Below are 21,696 nucleotides of genomic sequence, written 5' to 3'. Positions count from 1 at the left end.
TTCCGTTGCTAAAGCAAACAAAACCAGCACAAAACAAAAATCAGTACCCACTCAGTTACCATATCATCGGTACCCTGAACGCAGCACATGAGGGCCTCACTGAGCATGCGCCAGACGTGCTAGCAGCTATAGTTAGCTTTGTGTAGTCTAAACAAAGGTATATTGCTTGTTTCACATTTTCCCTTCCTTTCTGTGAACCATCGACGCGGTTCGTTGCGTTACTCCATTGGGCCCATAGGTAACAGCAAAGGAAAAACGTTTAACTCGACTGCTGTCGTTTTAGCGCGTGATGAGGCTAATTTAGCCTCAGGAACGGCGGTAAGGCCAGTTTACAATCGCATCAATAACAGTTCGGTGTTTATATTGGGACAGAAAATTGTGATAGTTGATGGTTACGTCATTTAACGTGAACAACATTGTGATGCCTTTAAGACCATCGGACAACGAGCTGTGTAGAGCCGGAGGATGATTAAGTTCGTGCTGATGGTGAATCGTCAGGGTCAGACCCGACTGTCCAGGTATTACCAGCCCGTGGAGCTGAACAGGAGAGCAACGCTGGAGGCTGACGTGGTCCGCTGCTGCCTGAGCCGCAAAAAAGAGCAGGTCCCTGAAGTAAACACGACATGTGGTCTTTATACCTTGGAGCCACGAAGTGCAACTGTGCTGTGTTTGCCTACAGTGTTCGTTTGTGGAGTACAAAGACTTCAGACTGGTCTACCGTCAGTACGCGGCCCTGTACATTGTGGTCGGTGTGACAGACTCAGAGGTGAGGAAACCTCTGGTTCATGAGCAGGATCTCTGTGCACTTACATCTACAGAGAAAAACGTCTTATTCATTCAGATGTTTAATAAACAGATCTTTATCTCAGCAACCATTCATATAAACAGCTTCTATTACGTGCCACGTCTCACAGAATGAGCTGTCCATCTATGAACTGGTCCATAACTTTGTGGAGGTTTTGGATAAATACTTCAGTCGAGTGGTGAGTTAACAAACGGGACACCTTTCTGTTATGTACAGGGCCTGATCATTGCTCTGAGGCTTTCATTGACCAACGGTGTGTTTGTTTCCCAACAGAGTGAACTGGACGTATCCTTCCACTTGACAAATTCCAGCTTCTTGAAGACTACTGGTTTCGTTTTGCAGGCACTTGCTACATTACTGTAGCATTTTAACATTCTCTGTAAACTGTGTTCTGTAAGTTAAGTGTTTGTCCCTTGATTTGACCTCGTCATTAGATCATGTTCAACCTGGATCGGGTTCACATCATCCTGGACGAGATGATCCAGAACGGGCACATTGTGGAGACAAACAAGAGCCGAATCCTCGCTCCACTTACTGCACTTGACAAGATGACAAGCAGCTGAAACAGGAAGTGATGCCAAAGCAGGTGGTGATCGAAGGATCAGAGCAATGGGAAGTTTCTAAACTGCAGAAAGTGTGAAGCTAAAGCATAAACCAGTTTTTAGCCGGACTCCAAGTCAATATAACCTGTACGGCCACAGACAGCAGGATGAGTCTTCATTTTATACTTTGCAAACATTTTAATGATTATTTTTTGGAGCATACACATTTCAAAATATCTGTTTACCTCAAACTGCAACTTGAGTTAAATAAATGTTTATAATATACAAAGAAAATACAGGGAGAGCAGAGCTTTACTTTTTTCCTTTTCTCTTTAGATGTGCCTCGCACAGAACCAGTGTTACTGTCTCTATAGCTTCATTGTAAAAGAACGCCAAACACACTCTGACCTTTAGAGCCAATCAGAAACAACCTGAAAACAGTCTTGCACACACGCACAAACAAAAAGCAATAAAACAAGGAGACGGAGGAGCACGACCAAAAGGATGAACTGAAAACCAAAGCCGAGTGAAACAGACGGGCGGAGGAAGGTTTCTCACACGCGCGCACACACGCGCACACACACACGCGCACACACACACAGCAGCACCAGCTCAGGTGGATGAGGAGGAGGATGCTGCTGATAGAGATGAGTAAAAGGAGCCTTTCTCCCACTCTATTCTGTAACAATCTTCCTCCTCCAGCAGTCAGCCGGCTGGCGGGTCTGTCAGTCACGGGGCGGAGACAGATACAAGCCTAGAGGAGCATGCTCAGTGTGGGGTGGAGCTCAGTTGAGGTGGAAGCCTTTCTCCATGGTGGCAGCCAGCAGACGCTCCCTCATGATGTCCTCGGACGAATACTCAGGAAGCTTCAGGTAGTGAACACATGTGTTGACCGATGGGTAACTGGAGTCTGTGGCATCGACCTGAGGTTGAGGCAGCAGCCGATCAGAGTGTGAGATTTAATTAAAACACTTAACCAACATATGAACGAGGAGAACTGGTGCGTGCTTACCTTCCTGACGATGGTGAGGCGGGGGTGCAGGTTGGCCAGACCACCAGGGGGCAGCGTGGAGCAGCCAGTGGTGAACTGCAGAAAAGCTTTCCGCTCATCAGACGACATCCCACACAAGACTCTGACGAAGCGCAGGAAACCCGGACTGAAGAGAAGGAGGAGGAAGAGGAGGATCACGAACACACACGCATACACACTCACTGTGTGACATGAGAAGCTGAGGGTGTGAGCACATACCTGTCTCTGGTGTAACCCAGCTTTGGTTCAGTGTAGTTAATGATGTCCTCTGCAGTCCAGGAAGGAGACTGGTTCCCACAAAGGATCATTTGAACCTCCCTATGGCTGAAGGAGCTCAGCTTCTCCATCGGAAACACTCTGTTAAAACCCTCTGAGGAGGACGAGCAGAATTTGTCATTCAACAGTTTGTTGTTCTGCTTTCAAGCCAAAAAAAAAACAACTTACAAAGTTTTAATAGTAATTATATCCATGCAAAGCTGCGACAGTGACACAGACAAGCTTTGACCCAGAGGGCCTCCTAGGCTGCCGCGGCCTGTAGACCCCTTCATCATTGCATGTGTAGTAGGGTAGGGTAGTTTGTTTACCTCTGAAGGCCTCCATCTGTTTCTGGATGCCGGTGTGCATACAGAAGTCAAACATCAACTCCACATACTCCTCTGCATTCTCCATGGTCACCATCTGAAAGTACAGGTTACTGTTTTTACAAACCCTCCTCTGTGACACGCAACAAGTGATTTGCCTCATCCGTTTGTTTTACCTCATCGTCCCCGTTTGGTTTCAAGTCCACAGCCAAGAAGCCATGAACCTTTGATGACGGACAGAACTGAAAGTTTAATCTGCAAAGAGAAATAGTGTCATCAGAGAAGCTGGAACGTTTCACTATTTACTTGTTGACGCTTAATTTGTAGTTTTATACATTTTGTTCCAAGTTAACTGCACAGACAAGTAAACTTCCATTTAAAAAGGATTTCACAGGTACACAGCTTACTCCTGATAACATATGATCCTTTTCTAGTTTACATGCTGACGTCCTCAGTGAACAGCAAGTCCTGATATCAACATCAGGCCAGTTATAAAAACAGGGGTGACATGTTTTTACCCAAGATCCTCAATGCTGAGGGGGGGGCCAGAGCCCAGAGGGTTCCTCAACATCAGGCCCTGCAGTCGGGTGTTCTTCTCATCCTCAGACAAACTCTTACTGGCCAGAATCTGCCTCCTCTTCACAGCCAGCTCCTTCACCTCCTTCAAGAAACTTGCCCTGCAGAAGAAGGAACAGTCAGTGGGAGTGAATGGAACTGCTGGATCATGGGTCATCCAAGAGGCAGCCGTCTGACCTGTGAGGGTTGACCAGCTGAAAGTCTTCCCACGTCAGGATGCCGTGGTACCAGGCCGGAGGTTTGGGCTTTGGTGGGTCCATAATGAACTCGGATTTCGAGTCCTCATCAAAGCTGCCCACAGAGTAGGTCTCTTGACTCTCCTCGGTCGATGCCTCTGACTGCAGCTCAGATAGCAACAGGAACGGCTGCAGGTGGGGACGCTCAGGGTCGTGACCTTGTGGTGAGCTGCGAGACTGGTACAGAAGCTTGCTCATGTTGGACTTGATGTCTCCCATGCAGAGCAGCTTGAAGAAGGGCTGAGAGATGGGGAGGTCCACCAGCCGGTTGTCCTGGATGCACTTGGCCAAGAAGACACCCAAGAAATGGAAGAGCTTGGTGATTCGCTCCAGCTCCTCGCTGTCCTGAGGGTACGGAGCCGGGAATAGGCCGCAGGAGCGCTGCACGTAGAAACCAGGAGGCTTTAGACCACCACCCAAGTCCACCTGAAACAGAACCACTACACTCAGCTGCACGGACATGGTTCAAAAGAACTGACCAGCGCCTTCACCTTTAAGCAACACAGCCTGTCACTGCCAAACAGATGATGTCAAGTCACAGGGTCTCGTGTGATGTTGAGCGTCTGCATCTCACCTGTCGTGACTCATCGTCAGGAAAGTCGTCGTCACACAACCAGATCCCCAGTGATGTTCTCTGAAACTCTGCCGCTACCAGAGCATAAAACTCCAGAGTTGGGCCGAGACCGGTTCCCTCCTCACCCTGGAACTCCACCTGGATACAGGGTAGAAACACGTTCCTCCTCAGCTTGTTGCAGACCGACTAGTCAGTTTCTAGTGGCCTTGACCTCCCTGATATTCTATCATCATCAAGTAAACTCTTACATTACACCATGTTATTTAACACTGCTTAACCCCTCACCTCCAGCACAGACTTCCTGTCAGCATGAATCTGCATGACAGACTCGGCCCACTCCATCATGGCCTCGCCTCTGGGCACTTTGACTCGCTCGTGTTTGAGTCGCCCCACCCTGAACTCTCCAGGATCATCCCGTCGTACCGTGGTGGACGGTCGAGACCGCTCCATGGTGGCTTCCCTCCGGTTCTGCAGCCACACGATCGCCCTGGATGAACACCAGAGTCAAAAGGTCAGTGAACTGGAAAAAAAAAACCATGACGACTTTGGTACCTGCAGTGTCTGGATCCCAACCAGAATGGTTCTGGTGTTGAACAAAGAATCCAGACCCGTCGATCCAAACACATGGGATTGTTGTAATTAAGATAATTGCGCTGCAAATAAATTCTGCTATCCACATAGTGGGTGTGTCTTTTTGAATCTTAAGCTGAGTGTGAGACGCACCGTGATGCTCCAAAAGCAGTGCAGGTGAAGTAAAGCTGTCGTGTTTCAAAAGGGATGAGGAAAGGACACTTGGAGGTGAGCTGTTCACACCAGTCAGGCAGCGCTGCGCTGGCCAGAGCCAGAGGTTCCTGGAAACCGTAACAACAGTAAGACCTAAAATCTTGGCAGTCTTAGAAGACACAGATGAACCCACTGACCTCAATCTGCTGCAGGATCTTGGTGGTGATCTTCTTGCTTGTAAATTCTTCTGGAGAGGCATTAAACTGCAGCTCGTCTACATCTGCACAAGGAAATAACACAAAATCTCAAAATCTGTTTTGTGTGTCCACTATGCTGAGGTCCAGCTACTGAAGCATTCAGACTGGTACAAACTATGAGACGCGTAGTTTGCACATGAATTCAAGCACCAACCACTGCAGTGAGCAGCACACATGTTGACGTACCCTCCTGCAAAGTCCTTGCGTTTGAGGCTGAGTCTCCTCCAATAATGTAGAGGATTCGGAGCAGCTGCAGGACGTCCTCCACCCCGCAGGCGTTCTGGCTGCAGCCTGCCTTGGCCTGTGCTGCCTCCCTCACCACACCCAGAATCTCACTGCTCTGATTGGCTGAAACAGAGCTTGGGCTGACACCCCCCGAACGGCCACCGACTCCGTGCTCACAGAAGTCCTGAAGGAGGGAAACGATTCAGAGAGAACAGCAGTTAACAACGCTGGGTTGTTTCCTGTAGTGTTAAAAAATGTAAAGTCATCAAGTGATAAATTACAGGCTCATTTCTAATTTTGACAACCTGTCCAGGTGCAATAATGTGGTGGGACTCACCATCTTCGCGCTCTCCTTCTCCTTGTCAGCATCCTTCAGCTCTCTGTACATTATCCTGCAGAGCGAACAGCCACAGTGAGACACCGTTTGTCTGAGGGCTAGTGCTTCACATTGTTCCTGCTTACGTATACGTTGGCTCCCAAATGCGCCGCAGTTTGTCTGTCTTCACGGCCCCGTTGCAGGAGAGCTGCAGCAGCCGCTGGACGTAAAAGAAGATTGTGGACTTGTAGTTCGACAGAGGAAGTTCCACCTCCCGCGTCGTACCCAGACCTGCCACCTGAACACAGACAACGTGTTTATCAGTTCAACCATTAGGAAACGACTGAAAAGTTCTGAATGTACATCAGACTCCACAGTTTGCCTACCTTCAGTGTTAGACAAAGGTGGGGGGATGGAGCACACTCCACCTCCTCCTGAACCTCAGAACGCGGAGTTCCTACATGGAGAGAAGGAACAGGGCAGGTTCTTTTCAAATAAATTTCAGTGAGAACAAGAAACTACAAATCATAAATACATTCATTGTATTGTTGGAGTAATGTTCCCTGCATGCATGTTTACGCAGGGAAATAACAGGAGAGAAGCAAAACCGGTGTATAATTGAGTCAACGATAACGGTGCTTGTGTTTGTCGACCGGTCCTGTAACCCAACGCTACCTGGTGTTGGAATCTCGAGGTCTGTGGTTTGCTGGACGTTGGTTCTTCCTGGTCGTGGGTCAAAGGCAGGCACCAGAGCAGAGAACTGTCTCTTTAGGACAAAGTCGTCGTCCCAGGTCCTCCTGCGACCTCCTTTGGTCTCGTACTCCTCTTCCTCCTGCAGGAATGAAAGCACATGGCTCGTACTCTGGTTCTCCAGCTGCTACAGATGAAACAAAACAACAAATAAACATTCATTTCTTTACCAGGACCTCTTCGTACTCCTGGTCTTCCTGATTGTCATCTTCATTCTCATCGTCATCATCATCAGGCTCTGGCAGGTCCTCCTCATCATCCAACTCAGCCAGTAATGTGTTGGCACGACAACTGTCCAGGAAGTCTGCAAAAAAAACATCATCAAAAAAACCTGTGAAACTCAGCAGCTTGTAAACTAAAATCACTAAACACGTCCTCAAATTTGTGCTAGTGTGACTTGATACAGGCCAGGGGAGCTTTTACCCTGGACACAGTCTGCCTAGACCACAACACGCAGTATTTAAAAAAGGTCATCAACAACACTAATACTACTAGACACCATTTGCCGAGAAGTGGTTTGATGATTTATTTACTAATCATTTTCTGCTCAAAGCACAAACAGGAAGCAAGTGGAGCTTGTGACTTGTCCTAGTTTAGCTTCTTAATGGCAGGAGTTAGGCAGCAGCAGCCGTGTGTGTGTAGGGTCACCAACCATAGAGAGAGAACTCAGCCTCCTGCCCTGTGTCGCTCTCGCTCGATGTGGATGTCAGACTGGTTGTCAAGGTGTTGCTTAGCAACTGGCCCACCGACAGACCCGTGGTGGCCGTGGCTACGTTATTGCTGCTGGTTACTATGGAAGTTGACATGGTAACGGTGGAGGTGGTGCCAGTGGTGGTGAGGTTAGGAAAGCTCTGAGCACCCATGAGAGGAGAAGCTGCAAACAAAACAAAACAGGGCAGTTAGTTGGTCAGAAAACAGGGACGATGCAGCAGGTGAAGCCTGTTAAAATCCATTCTAGCAGGATGCAGAAGTAGGCTGTGGTCCGTGTCTCATTAACTAAGAACAGCAACAGTTAGTGCTTCAGCCAGTTAAACACAGCAACTCAGAAGTGTTCACAAAAGTAACAACATCTGAGACTAGACTAAGCAGGAGCCAGCTTCCCACAGCGTCTACTTGGTATTTAACTGTAGCAGAAAGTCCAGCAGGTCAACAGCTGCAGTGCAGTATGTGCTGTAGGAGAGTAATACTCACTGGCAGTGCTCATGACATTCCTGCCCAGCGTGTTGGTGTTGTTGTCGCTGCTGCTGCGGCTCAGGTTCATGTTGTTGGTGGCGTTTGTGCGTGACATGTTGGGCGCGCGGCGGACGAAGGACTCCATGAGGCTGGCCTCTCGCGAGGACAGGTTGGGCACGCTGGCACTGGAGCTCATGGGAGCCCCTGCAGCCAGCAAGGAGCTCACAGACAACCGGGCGTTGGCTGCTGAGCACAGAGGCCTCTGGGAAGGCGTGTCCTTGCTGGATGACTCCGACACAGAGCTGACGTCCGGGGAGCTCACGCTCACCAGTCCCATAGAGATGGCGGTGGCCGGGTCAGTGGGCCCTGCGGTCGGGTCCTTGTTCCGGGCTTCCTCTCCTGGCACCGGTGTATCTGCAGTGAGCGTGCCTGAACTGGACGCAGAACCGGATCCGGCCTCCACCGAGGAGGACAGAACAACGATTGGTTCCTGCTGGTGTCCGTCAGAGATCCCGTTTCCAGTTACTACTCCCGCCACAGAGCTATGGTCGAGCAGCAGCCCCTCAGCCCGCCTCTCCAGCCGTAGACCCGCCGCACCAGCCAGTCCAATGGAGGAGCTCAGACTGATGTCCGAAGAGGAGGCCACGCTGCAAACGGAGCTGCTGCTGCCCTTCCTGCTGGAGGAGCTGGCCCTGCCCAGTGATGTTGCCCCACCTTTGTCAGGGCAGTTATTTTTCACCAAGCTGCTCCACGACTGCTGCTGAAATGACGAAGTGGATGAGGACGTGGTGGTGGTGGTGGTGCCGCTGCTGGCCACGGGCGTCATGGAGGGTCCCACCAAGGAGGAGGCGGGGCCTGAAACAGTGGATGAGATAGGTTTGGGTGACGGCGCTGTGGCAGCCGACTCAGGGTCGTACCCTGGAGCAAGCTTGAGGTCAAACTTCCCTTCAGCGCCCATACGGTAAGAGTTAGAGCCGCCAGCATCCCAGGTTACATCAATCCAGCCTGGATGGACAGAGAGATAGGAGGGAGACGGACGGATGGATGTCAGAGACCCGGCAGAGAGAGAGAGACAGAGAGAGTGATAGAGGGAGGTGTAGAGAAGGCAGAGAAGCAGCTTGTAGTTAAGCAACTCCACACAGGACCAGATCACAGCAGCATCTTTCCTTCTTTTAAAATTGGCATTGTAACGGTACACAAATAAAATATTAAGTAAATGCTGCTGTGTCATTTTCCAATGGACTTTAAATCTGTGGGTCTTTAGACAAAAACAACAACTATGCACAGGAAGGAACTATAAACACTGCCCGACTGTTTTTTCCTATGTCCTTGAGTTGTGTATTATGGCATAATAGGATAGCTGAGGTTTGGTTTTTAAATTAGAGGTAGGTCCAGGTGGAGTGATGAGAGAGAAAACAATATGAACAGTCACAGAAAATGACAAAGCAAAAGTAGAAAAATATTTTTGGCAAATGCAAAGCATCAAAGCCACAAAGAAATAAAAACGATCAACCTGGTTCATGATTTATACACAATGACAATCAACAGCTACTGGCAAAGTCTCCATGTGCTCAGCTCACTGACATCAGTGAGAGCAGGAGGCGCAGAGGAAGAGGAAGCACAACCTCCACCAATAGTTTGCCAGCTCTGTCCAGGTGACCTGTTGAGATTATATTCAGGCAGGGTTCACAGTAAACCAGAAATGCTTCTGCAGTTGAGCAGAGCTGCTGCTTATCTACGTCCTACAGGGGAACAAGCTAACAGAACAACTGACCCAATCAAATCCATCACAAGCAGCAGAATGGAAAGACGCAGGGAGAACAAGCGTTTCTGACTCCAGAGTCATGAGGCTAGAAAACCAACAGACAGAGGAACCGTTTGAGGAGACACTCACTAAGAGCTTTGTGCTTAGAATGTCCATCATGTAAAAACGTGCATCTCTCTAGTCGTAATCCAGTAAACTGCAGCTGCTTTGGGAGCCGCACGTTTAGGATGCTACAGTCAGGACAAACATTATACTAGAATCAATGGCTCAAGTGTAGCAATGTTCAGATCTGTCAGTAAAGATCTGAACATTTTCCAACAACAGCTGTGCCTCTGAATAGAAACCTAGTAGGACTTTATCAGCTGTGCTGATCAGTGCCCTGTGTGAGGCGTCTCACCGTTGTGGGCCTCGCCAGTGACTGTTCCCTCTCCAGCTGGGTTCCCATCTTGGTCTCTCCACTTCCAGTCAATGCCACGAACGACTCGTGCTCCTGGGACGATGTACTTCATCACCTGGGAACGGAACAGGCGGCGCTGGCGGCGCAGGTTTGCCTCTGCCTCCTTGACAGCTTTACCTGTAGAGGGCAGAAACTAAAATGAGCCACCTGATATCTGAATGACAAACCAGACATCATGATGAAGGTTTGACTAATCTTTGGAGGCACATGTAACTGAACAGAGTTTGTACCGAGCTGGTCCTCGCAGACTGCAGAGACGGTGCCGTACAGCTCGAGTCCAGACAGAGACAAGTAGTGAGTCTGGCCACTGGCATTCTTCCCCATCTGCTTGACCCGGATGTGCCTCCAGCCCTGCTTCTCCTCTTTGGAAGGGTCCAGGGGCCACGTGGCGGTCGACCTGTGAAAACAACCTTGCACTGTTACTTCAGAGTCCAGCTGGACCATGTGTGTTCGAACACCATAAGAGCCTTACCCTGGTTCATTGAGGCTGCAGTCGTCGACATGGGTATAGAGTGTGGTCCAGTTCTGACCATCCTTCGACACCTGAAACACCCAGTTCCTCAGCGCAGAGCGTCCGTAACCCCTGCAGGAGGAAGCAGCAGGAGATCATTTCATTAGTCAACAGGCGTTGGGTCCTACCTGTGCCTGTAGATGATCAGTACCTGGCGTGTCTCAGGGTGTATGCTGAGGGGATGACCCACAGCCCCAGGTCAACGGCAAACCAGGCGTTCTTGTCATCGTTGGTGTGGCAGTTCAGCGCAGAGCTGTCCCGACTCAGGACGTCTTCCAGGCGGCCGTAGGGCAGGTTACGTCCCTCGGACGAGGTCACCACCACCAGGCCATAGGCAGCTGGGTTCACCCACTCGTAGGCAGTCCTGAATAGGGCAGGAAGGCTTCAAACACAAGCTCTGCACCCTGCAACTGCTCAGTTTATAGTCCTACATGTTAAAGAAAATCACTTTCTCCCCTTCCCAGGTTTGTATTGGACACGTTTAAAAGTCAAACCAAATCCAGATCAATTAAAAAAAAAAAAAAAAAAAGAAATTATAAAAAAACTGAAAGTCTGAAGCTACAGAAAAAATACTTTAGAATCTACCTCCATAGTCTGACCGTTTAAAGCGAGGTGTCCACAATACAACAACATTACAGATGAGTGTTTGGACTCTGTGGCGTCCACTGTTCTTACTTGGCATTGGTTCCGACCCAGTAGATGATACCATTCTCATCAAAGTCGTGTTGATGTCTGAAGGAAAACGTCTGACCTTCTCTCAGCTTCCTCACAAATACGAAGGATGAGCGTTCAAAGTCGTACCATTGCTTCGCCACCTGAAGGACGGAGGAGGTTGAACCATCTTGTTTAGGAAGCAAAGGCCACATTTGTGTACAAACATCCTCACCATCTTCAGCAGATATTGCTCCAGAGACTCCACGGTCGCCAGTGGCTCCATCTTCAACATGCGGCCCGTCCGGTCGATCAGAGCCGTCTCACCTGGCGCTCGCTCCAGACGGAAACGCAACCTCCTTGTCAAGATCTGACACACACACACACACACATTAACACACTCCGAGCCACCGACACTAAACCTTCAGTGACAAAAAGCTGATGTGAACACATGGACCCAAAACTCAGGGTAGTTACCTGCAGGTTATATGAGGATCCTGGAGTGTCATACAGGTGCAGAGGTAGACGCTCTATAGACTCCAGGACAGCGATCAGTTTACGTATTAAGGCAACAGCTGGTCGGCTGTCAACACACAGAAAACCTTGTGATAGAATAGTGATTTGTGACTATCAGAACCTCTTACAGGCCAGTTCATTCACAGCACGGGAAAACAATGCTGTCACATGGCTCGATTCGCCCAGTAACCACATAGGGCACATTACTGAACCAAACCAAACGGTGACTGGCTGACGGAATGAATGAAATAACCCATTCCTCTTTTCTTATTTCATCTTATCAAAATGAAGGTAAAATGTTTTTTGTCTCCAGAATAAATGGGTTGCTACCTCTCATTGTCTTCGTTCTCGCTGAAAGCCGCCTTAAAGACATTGATTCTCTCCATTAAAGGCTTACAATCATGTTTCAGGTCCAGCTCCACACTCTGCAGACACAGTGAACAGACATTAGGTTCCTTGTCCAGACATGCTCTTAAGTTGTTTGTTGTGACCACTTACATTGTTAAGCACAGTGAACAGTGCCTGGACCAGTCCACTGCTACACATCTCATACGGAGAGATCGTGTTCTCATCCTTCAAAACTACGATCAGGTTCTCCAGGGCTGTCTTCATGAGGTCTCGCCATGTGTTCTCTCCTTCAATACACTGAACAACAACAACACAATATCGGCTCATTACCAACCTAGTGTCTACTTACAATGGTCTGATCCTGATATGAGATCAACGCACTTGTCTGTTGGTGTGCAGCTCCCAGGCAGACTCCAGCTGTGTGGAGATGTTCCTCAGGGTCACCACCACTCCTCTGGGCATGCTCTCTACAGCTTTAAAGTGGTCGTCATACAGCTCCCTCGCCATGCTCTTCACCTTCTGTTTTGTCTTTTCCAGCTTTGATTTCAGCTTCCTGCCTCGCTTTCCTGACCAGCCCGTCACAAACTCTGAACCTGAGCACAGCCAGCAGATTGATCCTGTCAGTGTGAGATTAGCTTCATGTGGCCTTGTGGTGAAGCTGATGGAAATCAGACTCACCCAGTGACGTCTCTGCAGTGAAGGAGTGTTTGGTTCCTCTGTTGGACTCAAATACGAAGCCCGGCAGGTCCTCCTTTAGGATAGTGGCCTGCTGCCCGTCTGAGTTGTGGATGGCAATCTCTCCTTCCTTCAAGCAAGTCAGGGACCAGTTCCCCACGGTCAGCTTAGTGGGGCCAACACTGGACAGGATGGGCTGACTGGCCGTTACTGGTTTCACCTGACTCCTCGCCCGCTGCAGCTTCTCCAGAAATTCGCTGCGAGACTCTGCAGACAGAATCAAGCAAGGTGCAAGAAAGGAGAAGAGAAATCAAATAGAGGAAGGGAGAAAAAAAAGGGAGCAGGGCCTGATAAATGTTCTAACCACATCTTTTGCTTACCAGAGCTGTCCGAGCCTCCCTCTGGACTCCCGCTCGAGTACATGGTGGCCAGTTTTCCATCCAGGATGAACCTGAACCAGCCGTTGGAGCCATTTGAGAGCTCCAGGGCAGCAGCATCCGACCAGATGTAGAGGCAGTCCCTCCCTCGGATGATGGACCAGTCCCTCCAGTGGTAAGGCTTCCCCTGCTGAATCTCCCTTGCATCCTCCTGCACCTCCTCTTCCTGCACCACCCACAGACTCATATTTAAGACCAGCAAAATGTCCTTGTATAGTCACACTAATCTCAAGCACAGTGTTGCCCGAGTCTAATCTTCTCGTAGTGGATAGCATTGGATGAGCCAACTGTAATAGCTAGAGTTTAACTACAGGGAATGGAGGATCCCGTCTCCAATGTGAAGCACTGAACAAAAACATTACCTTTTCAGGTTTGGCTTCGTCTTCATTCTCGTCATCTGACGCCGGTCCGGCCAGAGTGGACACCTTGTTAATGACTCCTAGGCGAGCCAGCTGGTCGAGGAAAACATCTCCACCTTTATCCACCAGGTCTCTGATGATTTGCAGAGCCAGTAGGTGACCATCGTCATCATCCTGGAACAGAAATGTGTTCATGAATAAAAAGGTCATTCATTAGGTGTACATGAACCCGATGTGTGTGAGTGAAGGCGAGTGACCATACCTCCTGGTCGAGGACGGTAGCAGTGATTTCCACCAGGACAGTGGGGAGGTTGTGTCCAGTTTCACTGTCACACACCTCCTTCAGCAGCACCTCACTGCTGTAGTGAACCATCTTCCTGATCAGGGCCAGGCTGGCTTTCCTACAAACATCACCATATTACATTAGGCAAAGAAAACCATCCTTTTCTCCAGTTTCTGGTTGATGTGGGTCATCAGTTATTCTTCAGTCTATTACTGAATGACCACTGGCAAACCAAGGGTTAACAGAACACTAAAATCAGCTCTGAATCTAATTCCCCAAATTATGACGGGACACTTGCCTGATAGAAGGCAGCATGGTATGCTGAAAGGTTTGTGCAAAAACAGGCAGCAGCCTCTTCAGGTAGATTGGAGCCATTTCTGGGTCTCCTTTGGGTTCGCTACCTTCTTCCTCCTCCTTCACATCCTTCTTCTTCTTCTCGTCACCCTTATTAACTGGACACATCCAGTCTCCTGAAGAACAAGTGCATTCGAATATAAGTCGCTGATCACATCCAGCGACAACATCCCACTTAGTTTTTCACTAACCAGGAGACTGCAGTATGGCCACCACCTCACTATGTCCCCTTTCTCTGGCCTTATCCAGGGGAGTCTTTCCATCCTCATCCCTCAGGTCAGGGTTGGCTCCGTGACGAAGCAGAGTCTGCTCAAGCCCCCAGAATAGACCAGACAAGTAAATACGCAAGAATAACCAACCTTCCAGCACTTTCCCTGAATTGTTACAGGCATGTTACCTTGGCAACTTGTGGACGTCCAAAACAGGCCGCATAGTGTAGTGAAGATGACCTCTGACCCCTGTTGACATCGGCTCCCCTTTCACAAAGAAACTCTACCTGCAGAGTTTACAGTCAAACAAAGCAGCAAATGGCTCAATTTTATTATTACTTTGAATCTCCACTTACGCAGAACAGCAGCAAACTTTACTTCTCATTTAATAGCTTGTGTCAAATGTGCATATTTGTTTATTTCTTTTATTTTCTAAAAGATTTTAGAGCAGTTAGTTTAACTCGTCCTTTATGCAGCTACATTAATATCAAAAACCACAAATGACAGACTTCAGATCTCAAGGCTTATATTTATTGTCTGAAAGAGATAAAGCTCAGGTGGAATCCAGAGATACCAATAAATGAAATGCTGTCTTTACCATTTCCTGTGTGCCGAAAGCCGATGCCCAGTTGAGCAGTGTCTGTCCTACATCATCCATGAAGTTCACCTCGAAAGCTGCAACAGAAGAAATCAGTTTAGGAAAGAAGATCACTGACAGCAGAGCATCTGAGAAAACACAACTCCACAGAAGAAACCCATACGGCCGCTGGGAAGTTTATCCAGCTCACCCCCAGTGTCGATGGCATCAATCAGTGCGTCTGTGTCTTTGCTGCGGATACAGTCGATGAGCTGTCGGTGGGATCTTTCTCCTGAACTGTCCAGGCGTCGCAGGCCAGGGATGCGGCTCGTTGATCCCGCTGTGGACTTGGGCAGAGCCTTCCGCCCCTCAAACAGTAGAACCAGAAGAAGGTCCACTAGCCGCATGGTGTCCAGCACGCAGCGCTCGTCTCCTCCCAGAGCAGATTCCATCGAGTCGGGCAACGCCGAACGCAACAGGTCCTAAACCCGAGAGACAAATGTTACGCTCTCTAAAATCTAGATCAACGCCTTAGTCTTAAAGGTTATTTGTGCAAACCTACGTGTGTTACAAGTGGAGACCCTCTGCACAGAGTGGACAGCAAGCTGACGATGGTGGACACCTGGTTGCTCAGTTTTGAATCGGGGCCTGAGGGGGCGGCACCGGTGGAAGTCCGGCCTGGTTTACAGGATGAGGCAGGGCCCGACACCGTGCCGCCAGCAGCCGCCATGCGAGACAGCAGCTCCTCTGTCAGGCCGTGTTTGGCTAAAGGCGCAGGGTCCACGCCACGGCGGGTGAACCTATCAGCCAATGAGGCGAAGCAGCGCAGAGCACCATCTGAAACCTAGAGCACAGGGACCAACTGGAGTTAAGCGTCACTGCTACAAAACTACTTAAATTCATCATCTAGAAATAATTTCAGCCTTTTGTGGATTATAGCAGCACTGTTTGCAAACATGACAAAACATTCTAAAACTAGCTAATAATTAGTGAAGTATTGTGGCGGTATGATATGCAAACATCTAGGGCTGTTGTTACCTGGTGGTCTTCGTGTTTGAGAAGGCTGGACAGAGACTCCACACAGGTCTCCAGAGAGGAGTCCTGAGGCTCCATCTTACTGCAAAGCCGGGACACCACCGCCATGGCCGAGTGCAGCGTGTCCTTGTGGACCAGGTGTCCGCTGTCTCTGATGAAGCTCAGAACGCAGTTCAGACCACCGGCCTCGAACACAGCACCAGACTCCCTGGTGCAGATCAGCTCCAGCACCTACACACACACATACACACACTATTGGTTAGAAATGTTGGTCTGGAGAGGTTAGTACAAGACCTACACCTACAACACTGAGGCTCGATGGACTTTGATATTAACATACATTGTAGGCACCTCAACATCCCTCTCAGCTGCAAAACATTTGCAGTTGACAATTTGCTTTAACCTGTGGATGCAGGCCTCTGGTAATTATTGTCCAACTGCTAATGGATCAGTTTTAATAACTACTACAAAAGATTAAATAAATGAAACCAAACACCTAAAGTAAATACAAAATGATGCACACTAAGATGATTGTGTATTATGGCATGTGGTTTTAAATCTGATCCACAAACAAACAAGGAGCAACTCAGCAATGACCACATCTCATCATCAACAAGTCTGACCTTCAGCATCCAGAGAAGGTCCCTCCTTTCCTTACCTTGACGCACTGCTCAGCCAGGTCTCTGCTGGTTCTGTTGTTCAGCTCCACCACCACCAGCCGGTTACACAGCGCCTTAATGGCTCCGTCCACTCCCACAATCCTCCGGGTGCACTCTGCCGACACGTCCAGGTAGTAGGTAATGGCTCGGGCCGTAACCTCCAGCACGTTGTCTGGGGCACTCTCATCCAGGAAGATCTTACAGAGGGCTGGGAGGAACGTTCGAGGGGGGCACCTGCAACAAAACAGGAAGATGATCAGTGAGAAAAAAAGAATTTACACCGGAAGAAGGATTTATATCAAACACTCACGTCTCAAAGCAGCGGTCGACGTTGTCCGACATGAGCAGCAGCATGCAGAGCTGCTCCAGAGCAATGAGCTGCATGTCCCGCTCATCGCCCTGACCCATCTGGAGCCACTCCAGCAGGGTGTCCGGGTCCACATCCGCCATAGTGGCTGTAGCCTATAAGGACACAGACCATATGGAACAGATTCACATCAATCAATTAAAAAGGCACAAACACGCTTTTAGTGCAGGGTTGATGAAAAGCATCAAGCTTAAAACATCAACAGCTTCTCAGCAGCAGAATGTTGTTTGGATTTGTGCAGCACATTTACAAGGTTCTCTCCAAAACGGCTCCAATTTTCCATAGTCCTAATGTTGCCACCTTACTCCAAGGCATGAAACACAGCAACTCAGGCCACAATTTACCTCTACCGGAAATTGATGTCGGATTCAATATTAAAGTCACTTTATCTGCAGACTGATCCAAGTCAATGGAGCAGAAATCATCAAATTTTTATTTCCCAAATTTGTCTGTAGCCCGGTGAAGACAGCGGGTCCACAGACTCCCGGCCTTCAGGCAGCGACAGAACCGTTGATCAATCTGCTGTGTTTAAAGGTCACAAGGAGTCAGAATGCGTTTGGTGAACGGCTGCTTCCCTCTAATCATTTGGCTAAGCACACTGGCCCTGGGTGATTACAGGATAATGCTGAGTTTCCATGCGATGACCAAAATGCAACGGATGTTTCCTTACAAGCTGCGTGTGGATCTGTTGAGCAACGTGGCTAAATCAGGATACACACACCAGGGACTCACAATATGGGCCCTGCAGTTTATCAATACAATGCCCCACACGCTCATTACAGCCGTGACTTTCACGGGCTGTGGAGGATGAAGAGGTTCCCTCATGTCCGCACGCTGTTCTGGTTCAGTTTCACTACAAAGCCTAAGACTAAAGACTAGCTAGACTGAAGACCTGAGAAATAGGACAAAGCTTATTTACATGAAAACATGACAAAATATATTGTAGCCATAAAATCCTGTGATGGCCTATTTAATTACTGGACAAGTTTTAAGGACGAACATCCCAGTGCAGCTGGACTCTAGTACAATCCTACATATTGTACCATGTCACAGATCCTGTTTATGAACTTGAATCTTTGTATGATATGAATGTGGAGTGGTCACCTGAGCTCTCACCTGGCTCAGCACCCAATCACTGCTCACAACTGTGTCGCTGTTTGGGACTCATCCAATCAACTGGATGGAAGGAGGGTAGCAGAACAGACAGGGTCACTTGCTCTCACAGGGGATTGTGGGACATGAAGTCTTTTACCTGCAGGCAACAGAATGAATCATTATTTACACTGGACAGACACAGCTTGTGATCAGAAATGTCCCAGAAGACACAAAGCATCTAATAATATCTGAATGCCTACAGCAGAGGATCAAAAAGCACGAGTGACATTTGCTGGACAGGTTTGGTTGGTGTTTGTGCAGGGCTGCAGATATTACCTGGGTGACAAGTTTGGTGACTGTCCTAAAGGCCAGACCAAGGGCTTATTTACACTGTAGATTCTGAAGTTCTGTTTACTACACCAGGATATTATTATACACAACACATTTTAGTCTTTTTGGGGGATAAAACAGGAGTTGATTCAGCTTCATGTTGTCATAGACACTAGACTCAGATGTGGTCTCCTTTCTTCTAACCACCAAGTTCACATGATCCTGCTTTTAGTGCATCAGGCATATTGAGAACCCTGCTGACTGGAATCACCCGACAGGCAAATATGAAAGACCTTGATAAGCAAAGCCAGTGCAGAGCTACTAGCAGACAGACATCAGTAAGCCTCAGGGGAGGTAATAAAAGGCCTATAGCTCTCTAGACCAGGGGTCTCGAACCAGTTCCATCGAGGGCCGCTGTCCCTGCTGGTTTTCCAGCTCTCTGCCTCAACTTCTACTGATCACCTTGACCAGGGGTGTTCAGTCAATGCCAAGCTGGTAAAGCCGACTGACACCCCTGATCAAGGTGATCAGCAGAGAGAGCTGGAAAACCAGCAGGGACACAGCCCTCGGTGGAACCGGTTTGAGACCCATGCTCTAGACTAATCCAACATTTAGAATAGAACTGATCAGTTGGCCATCTATTAAATGATTTGCTGGCATCTCACACTTTCTGAAGACAATAAGAAATACTGAGTCAAGCCCCCAGTACCAGGAGTCCATACAACCACAGGTATGTTGAGCTTTCATTCCAGCACATTCTCACCTTCCAGCTCACACTTAGCGGTTATCTGTGGGAGACAATTTGGACTTTTTACGTTCTAGTAGGACCAAAACATCCTGAACACAAACATTTCCTGGCTCTTCAGATGATTGAACTGCTTAGTTAGTGTTCCGCAGTCTTAAACTCGTGATTTTAAACAGAGTTTAAAAAAAGAAAATCTTAAGCTTTCCCTCTAGAATGCAACAACAGCTGTAGGGCCGCAGCAAAGCCTTCTGGGAGTCTGATGGGCATAGGCTAAGTTGATTAGGGCCTAATTGGAAGCACGTCTGTCTGTCTGGCCCTTGGACAGATCCTCTTATGAACGGATTAATCACAACTACTCGACCTGCTCCCCACTGAGGGCCAGCAACGAGCAGCCAGTCACAGGGTTTGGCTTTCACCCCGGTAACGCCTCGTGGTTCCCTGTGTCCACTTTCTAAGTCCAGATTGAGGTCGGCTACGAGCAACGGCTGCAGAAAACAATATTCACTGTTTTTTTTAGTGTCAGCTCTTTGAGTCTGCCTGAGTAGCAACACAACAATAGGAGACGTTTCATAAACGGACCAATTCATTCCCATCAAAACCTGCAAAGACACAATCCAGACACGGTGAAAATCCAGGTCAAAGTTAATGGGATTACTATTAAGTTTATGAGCGAAGCAGTTTTGTGGTATTGACCTACATATTTTAACACAAGACCTCAAACTTGTGTGTTACCTGTTCTAAACCGACAAGGTACATCAGTACTAATTCAGGTATTTGAGGATCATAGACATTTTAGTTTTTATTGAATCAACTAGAGGATCGATGGAGGATTTAACTACACAACCATAGGGACGGACCCATTTAGCGGAAGCTGCTTCACTTTGACCCTTACTGCTCTAAATGCACAGTAGGATAAATACACTTAGACACAAACACTTTATGCTCATGCTATTCTGAAGTGATTTTAAGATTGTGCACATCATTCCAAGGCTGTCTCTCTAACGCAGACCAAACGTTACCATAATAAAAGTGATGACATGCGCGAGAGATCTGACAGAACACAAACACTAAATATTGATTTTCTATCACATGGGACAGAAAGCAGATAATGCACAGGTTGTGAGTGGGTGATTGTTACCAACTCACCAAGTTGAGTGTCTGAGTCTTTAACACCAGTGGGACAAAAAAGAACAGTTTAGTGCGATCAGACTTCAACGGACTGAATTAACCACTTATTGGTTTCAGATTAAATCCAGTCATGGGAGAGGTGGACAATTTTATTTTGGTCAGATGAAAAACTGAGGTGGTTTGGTAGGAAACAAATGACTTGTGTTGTATTAAAATATCTGAGGAGAAAACAGGACTCTTGGTTCCTCCACAGTCCAACAACCAGCAACACTAGGGCCTTTTTATGAATCCAGGCTGGTCCGATGGAATATGACCATTTCCTTCATCTGTCTGCTGAGGCCGGAGTGGCCCAGAGCCCCAGAACCGATCCTCTGGACCTCACGTTGATTGTGACTGGGTCAACTTTTGTCAAAGTGTCCAGTTCTCGGTTACGGAGAAAATCGACTTGCAGCCATTTTGTAGCAAAATCTCACATTGGCTTCTCATGGTCAACGGGAACAACCGTCAGTGACTGGAACCAGTCAGAAAGTGTCACAGTCAGACTCGAGAGGACTGAACTACATACGACATGGTAGCTCACGGCTCCGCTAATGGTGTGACCCGGGTTTCATCATCCGTCCGGAGCCGAAATGTTTCATCAGACACAACGGAGACTGCGTGCGCTCAGCTTCACGGCTCGGAGGACGACTTCTGGGTGCCCGTTTCTGGGTGCTAGCCATTAGCACAACTTACACGCTAGCTTAGCGCTGGTTAGCAACGACGGTGTTGTCAGGCCGGTAACACAAGCTGCAGCCTCTCAGTACATAGAGAGTAACGCAACGCCGTTAAACAAGACGGACCCTTCGCTTGTTAGTCCTCAAACAAATGAGAAGCAACAAACGCCACGAACCTGGCGGACATTAGCCGGGTAGCACCACGTCGGCTACCGGGAATAACCAGCAAGGATCCACAAACGCACAGTTCGTAAGACTGACACACTAAAGAACCGCACAAACGCATGGACGTCGACGCCGTTTGCGTATGACCGCGTGCTTCTCCCCTCGGGACGCCGAGCGCCACAGCGGCCTCAGGCTCCTTAGCCCAACTGCGACGCTCGAGTTCCGGGAGAGCCGAGAGGCCGCAGCCCATCCTCGGACACGCAGCACGAGACGCCGCTCGAGGCTCCAGCGGAATGAGACACTCACCGCTTTATTTTCGGCACCGAGACGAGGAGCGGAGCTGTGGGCAGTGTTCTTCTGAGTCCTACGGGTCCGGCCGGGTTCGGTCCAGTCAAGGCGTTCCCATTTGTTGTGAAGAGTAAAGGTCAGAGTGGAGCCGAGCGGCAGCGCAGCCCAGCGAAATGGAGAAGGAGCCGCGGCGTTCAGGGGCTCAGCCCGAGCTCGGAAATACAGCCTCCGCACAGGATTT

General features: G+C 48.7%; 2 protein-coding genes across 6 annotated transcripts; one reads left to right on the top strand and one right to left on the bottom strand.

Moving 5' to 3' along the window:
- The first annotated feature begins 64 nt into the window (after positions 1–64).
- Positions 65–1,641, top strand: ap4s1 (adaptor related protein complex 4 subunit sigma 1). Of its 5 annotated transcripts, none has more exons than XM_029138609.3 (6): positions 70–318; positions 433–603; positions 680–766; positions 915–983; positions 1,079–1,090; positions 1,240–1,641. In XM_029138609.3, the coding sequence occupies exons 2-6, from the start codon at positions 466–468 to the stop codon at positions 1,366–1,368; spliced, it is 435 nt and encodes a 144-aa protein (XP_028994442.1). In that variant the 5' UTR covers positions 70–318; positions 433–465; the 3' UTR covers positions 1,369–1,641. The 5 variants fall into 5 exon arrangements, with proteins under 5 accessions (XP_028994440.1, XP_028994439.1, XP_040925135.1 ...); XM_029138608.2 differs by having other exon boundaries at positions 1,079–1,147; XM_029138607.3 differs by having other exon boundaries at positions 65–318; positions 433–766; positions 889–983.
- On the bottom strand, positions 1,526–21,631 carry hectd1 (HECT domain containing 1). Its single transcript, XM_029138590.3, has 44 exons — positions 21,474–21,631; positions 18,108–18,243; positions 16,935–17,086; positions 16,624–16,858; positions 15,969–16,196; positions 15,493–15,774; positions 15,142–15,412; positions 14,952–15,028; positions 14,542–14,640; positions 14,336–14,450; positions 14,089–14,260; positions 13,770–13,908; positions 13,511–13,681; positions 13,092–13,314; positions 12,715–12,978; positions 12,418–12,629; positions 12,187–12,333; positions 12,019–12,113; positions 11,650–11,755; positions 11,408–11,542; positions 11,197–11,336; positions 10,673–10,885; positions 10,483–10,593; positions 10,241–10,407; positions 9,951–10,127; positions 7,807–8,793; positions 7,268–7,489; positions 6,786–6,919; positions 6,541–6,697; positions 6,252–6,322; positions 6,012–6,163; positions 5,887–5,941; positions 5,511–5,733; positions 5,265–5,347; positions 5,068–5,195; positions 4,630–4,831; positions 4,345–4,482; positions 3,712–4,196; positions 3,477–3,635; positions 3,135–3,213; positions 2,962–3,055; positions 2,597–2,747; positions 2,360–2,504; positions 1,526–2,270 (listed from the first exon to the last, which is right to left on the bottom strand). The coding sequence occupies exons 3-44, from the start codon at positions 17,072–17,074 to the stop codon at positions 2,133–2,135; spliced, it is 7,722 nt and encodes a 2,573-aa protein (XP_028994423.1). The 5' UTR covers positions 17,075–17,086; positions 18,108–18,243; positions 21,474–21,631; the 3' UTR covers positions 1,526–2,132.
- Between the last annotated feature and the right edge of the window lie 65 nt (positions 21,632–21,696).

Source organism: Betta splendens, chromosome 22 (genome assembly GCF_900634795.4).
Source record: "Betta splendens chromosome 22, fBetSpl5.4, whole genome shotgun sequence".
In the NCBI taxonomy this organism is placed as follows: Eukaryota; Metazoa; Chordata; class Actinopteri; order Anabantiformes; family Osphronemidae; genus Betta; species Betta splendens.
The sequence above is the reverse complement of the archived record's forward strand: the minus strand, read 5'-3'. Positions and strand labels throughout refer to the sequence as shown.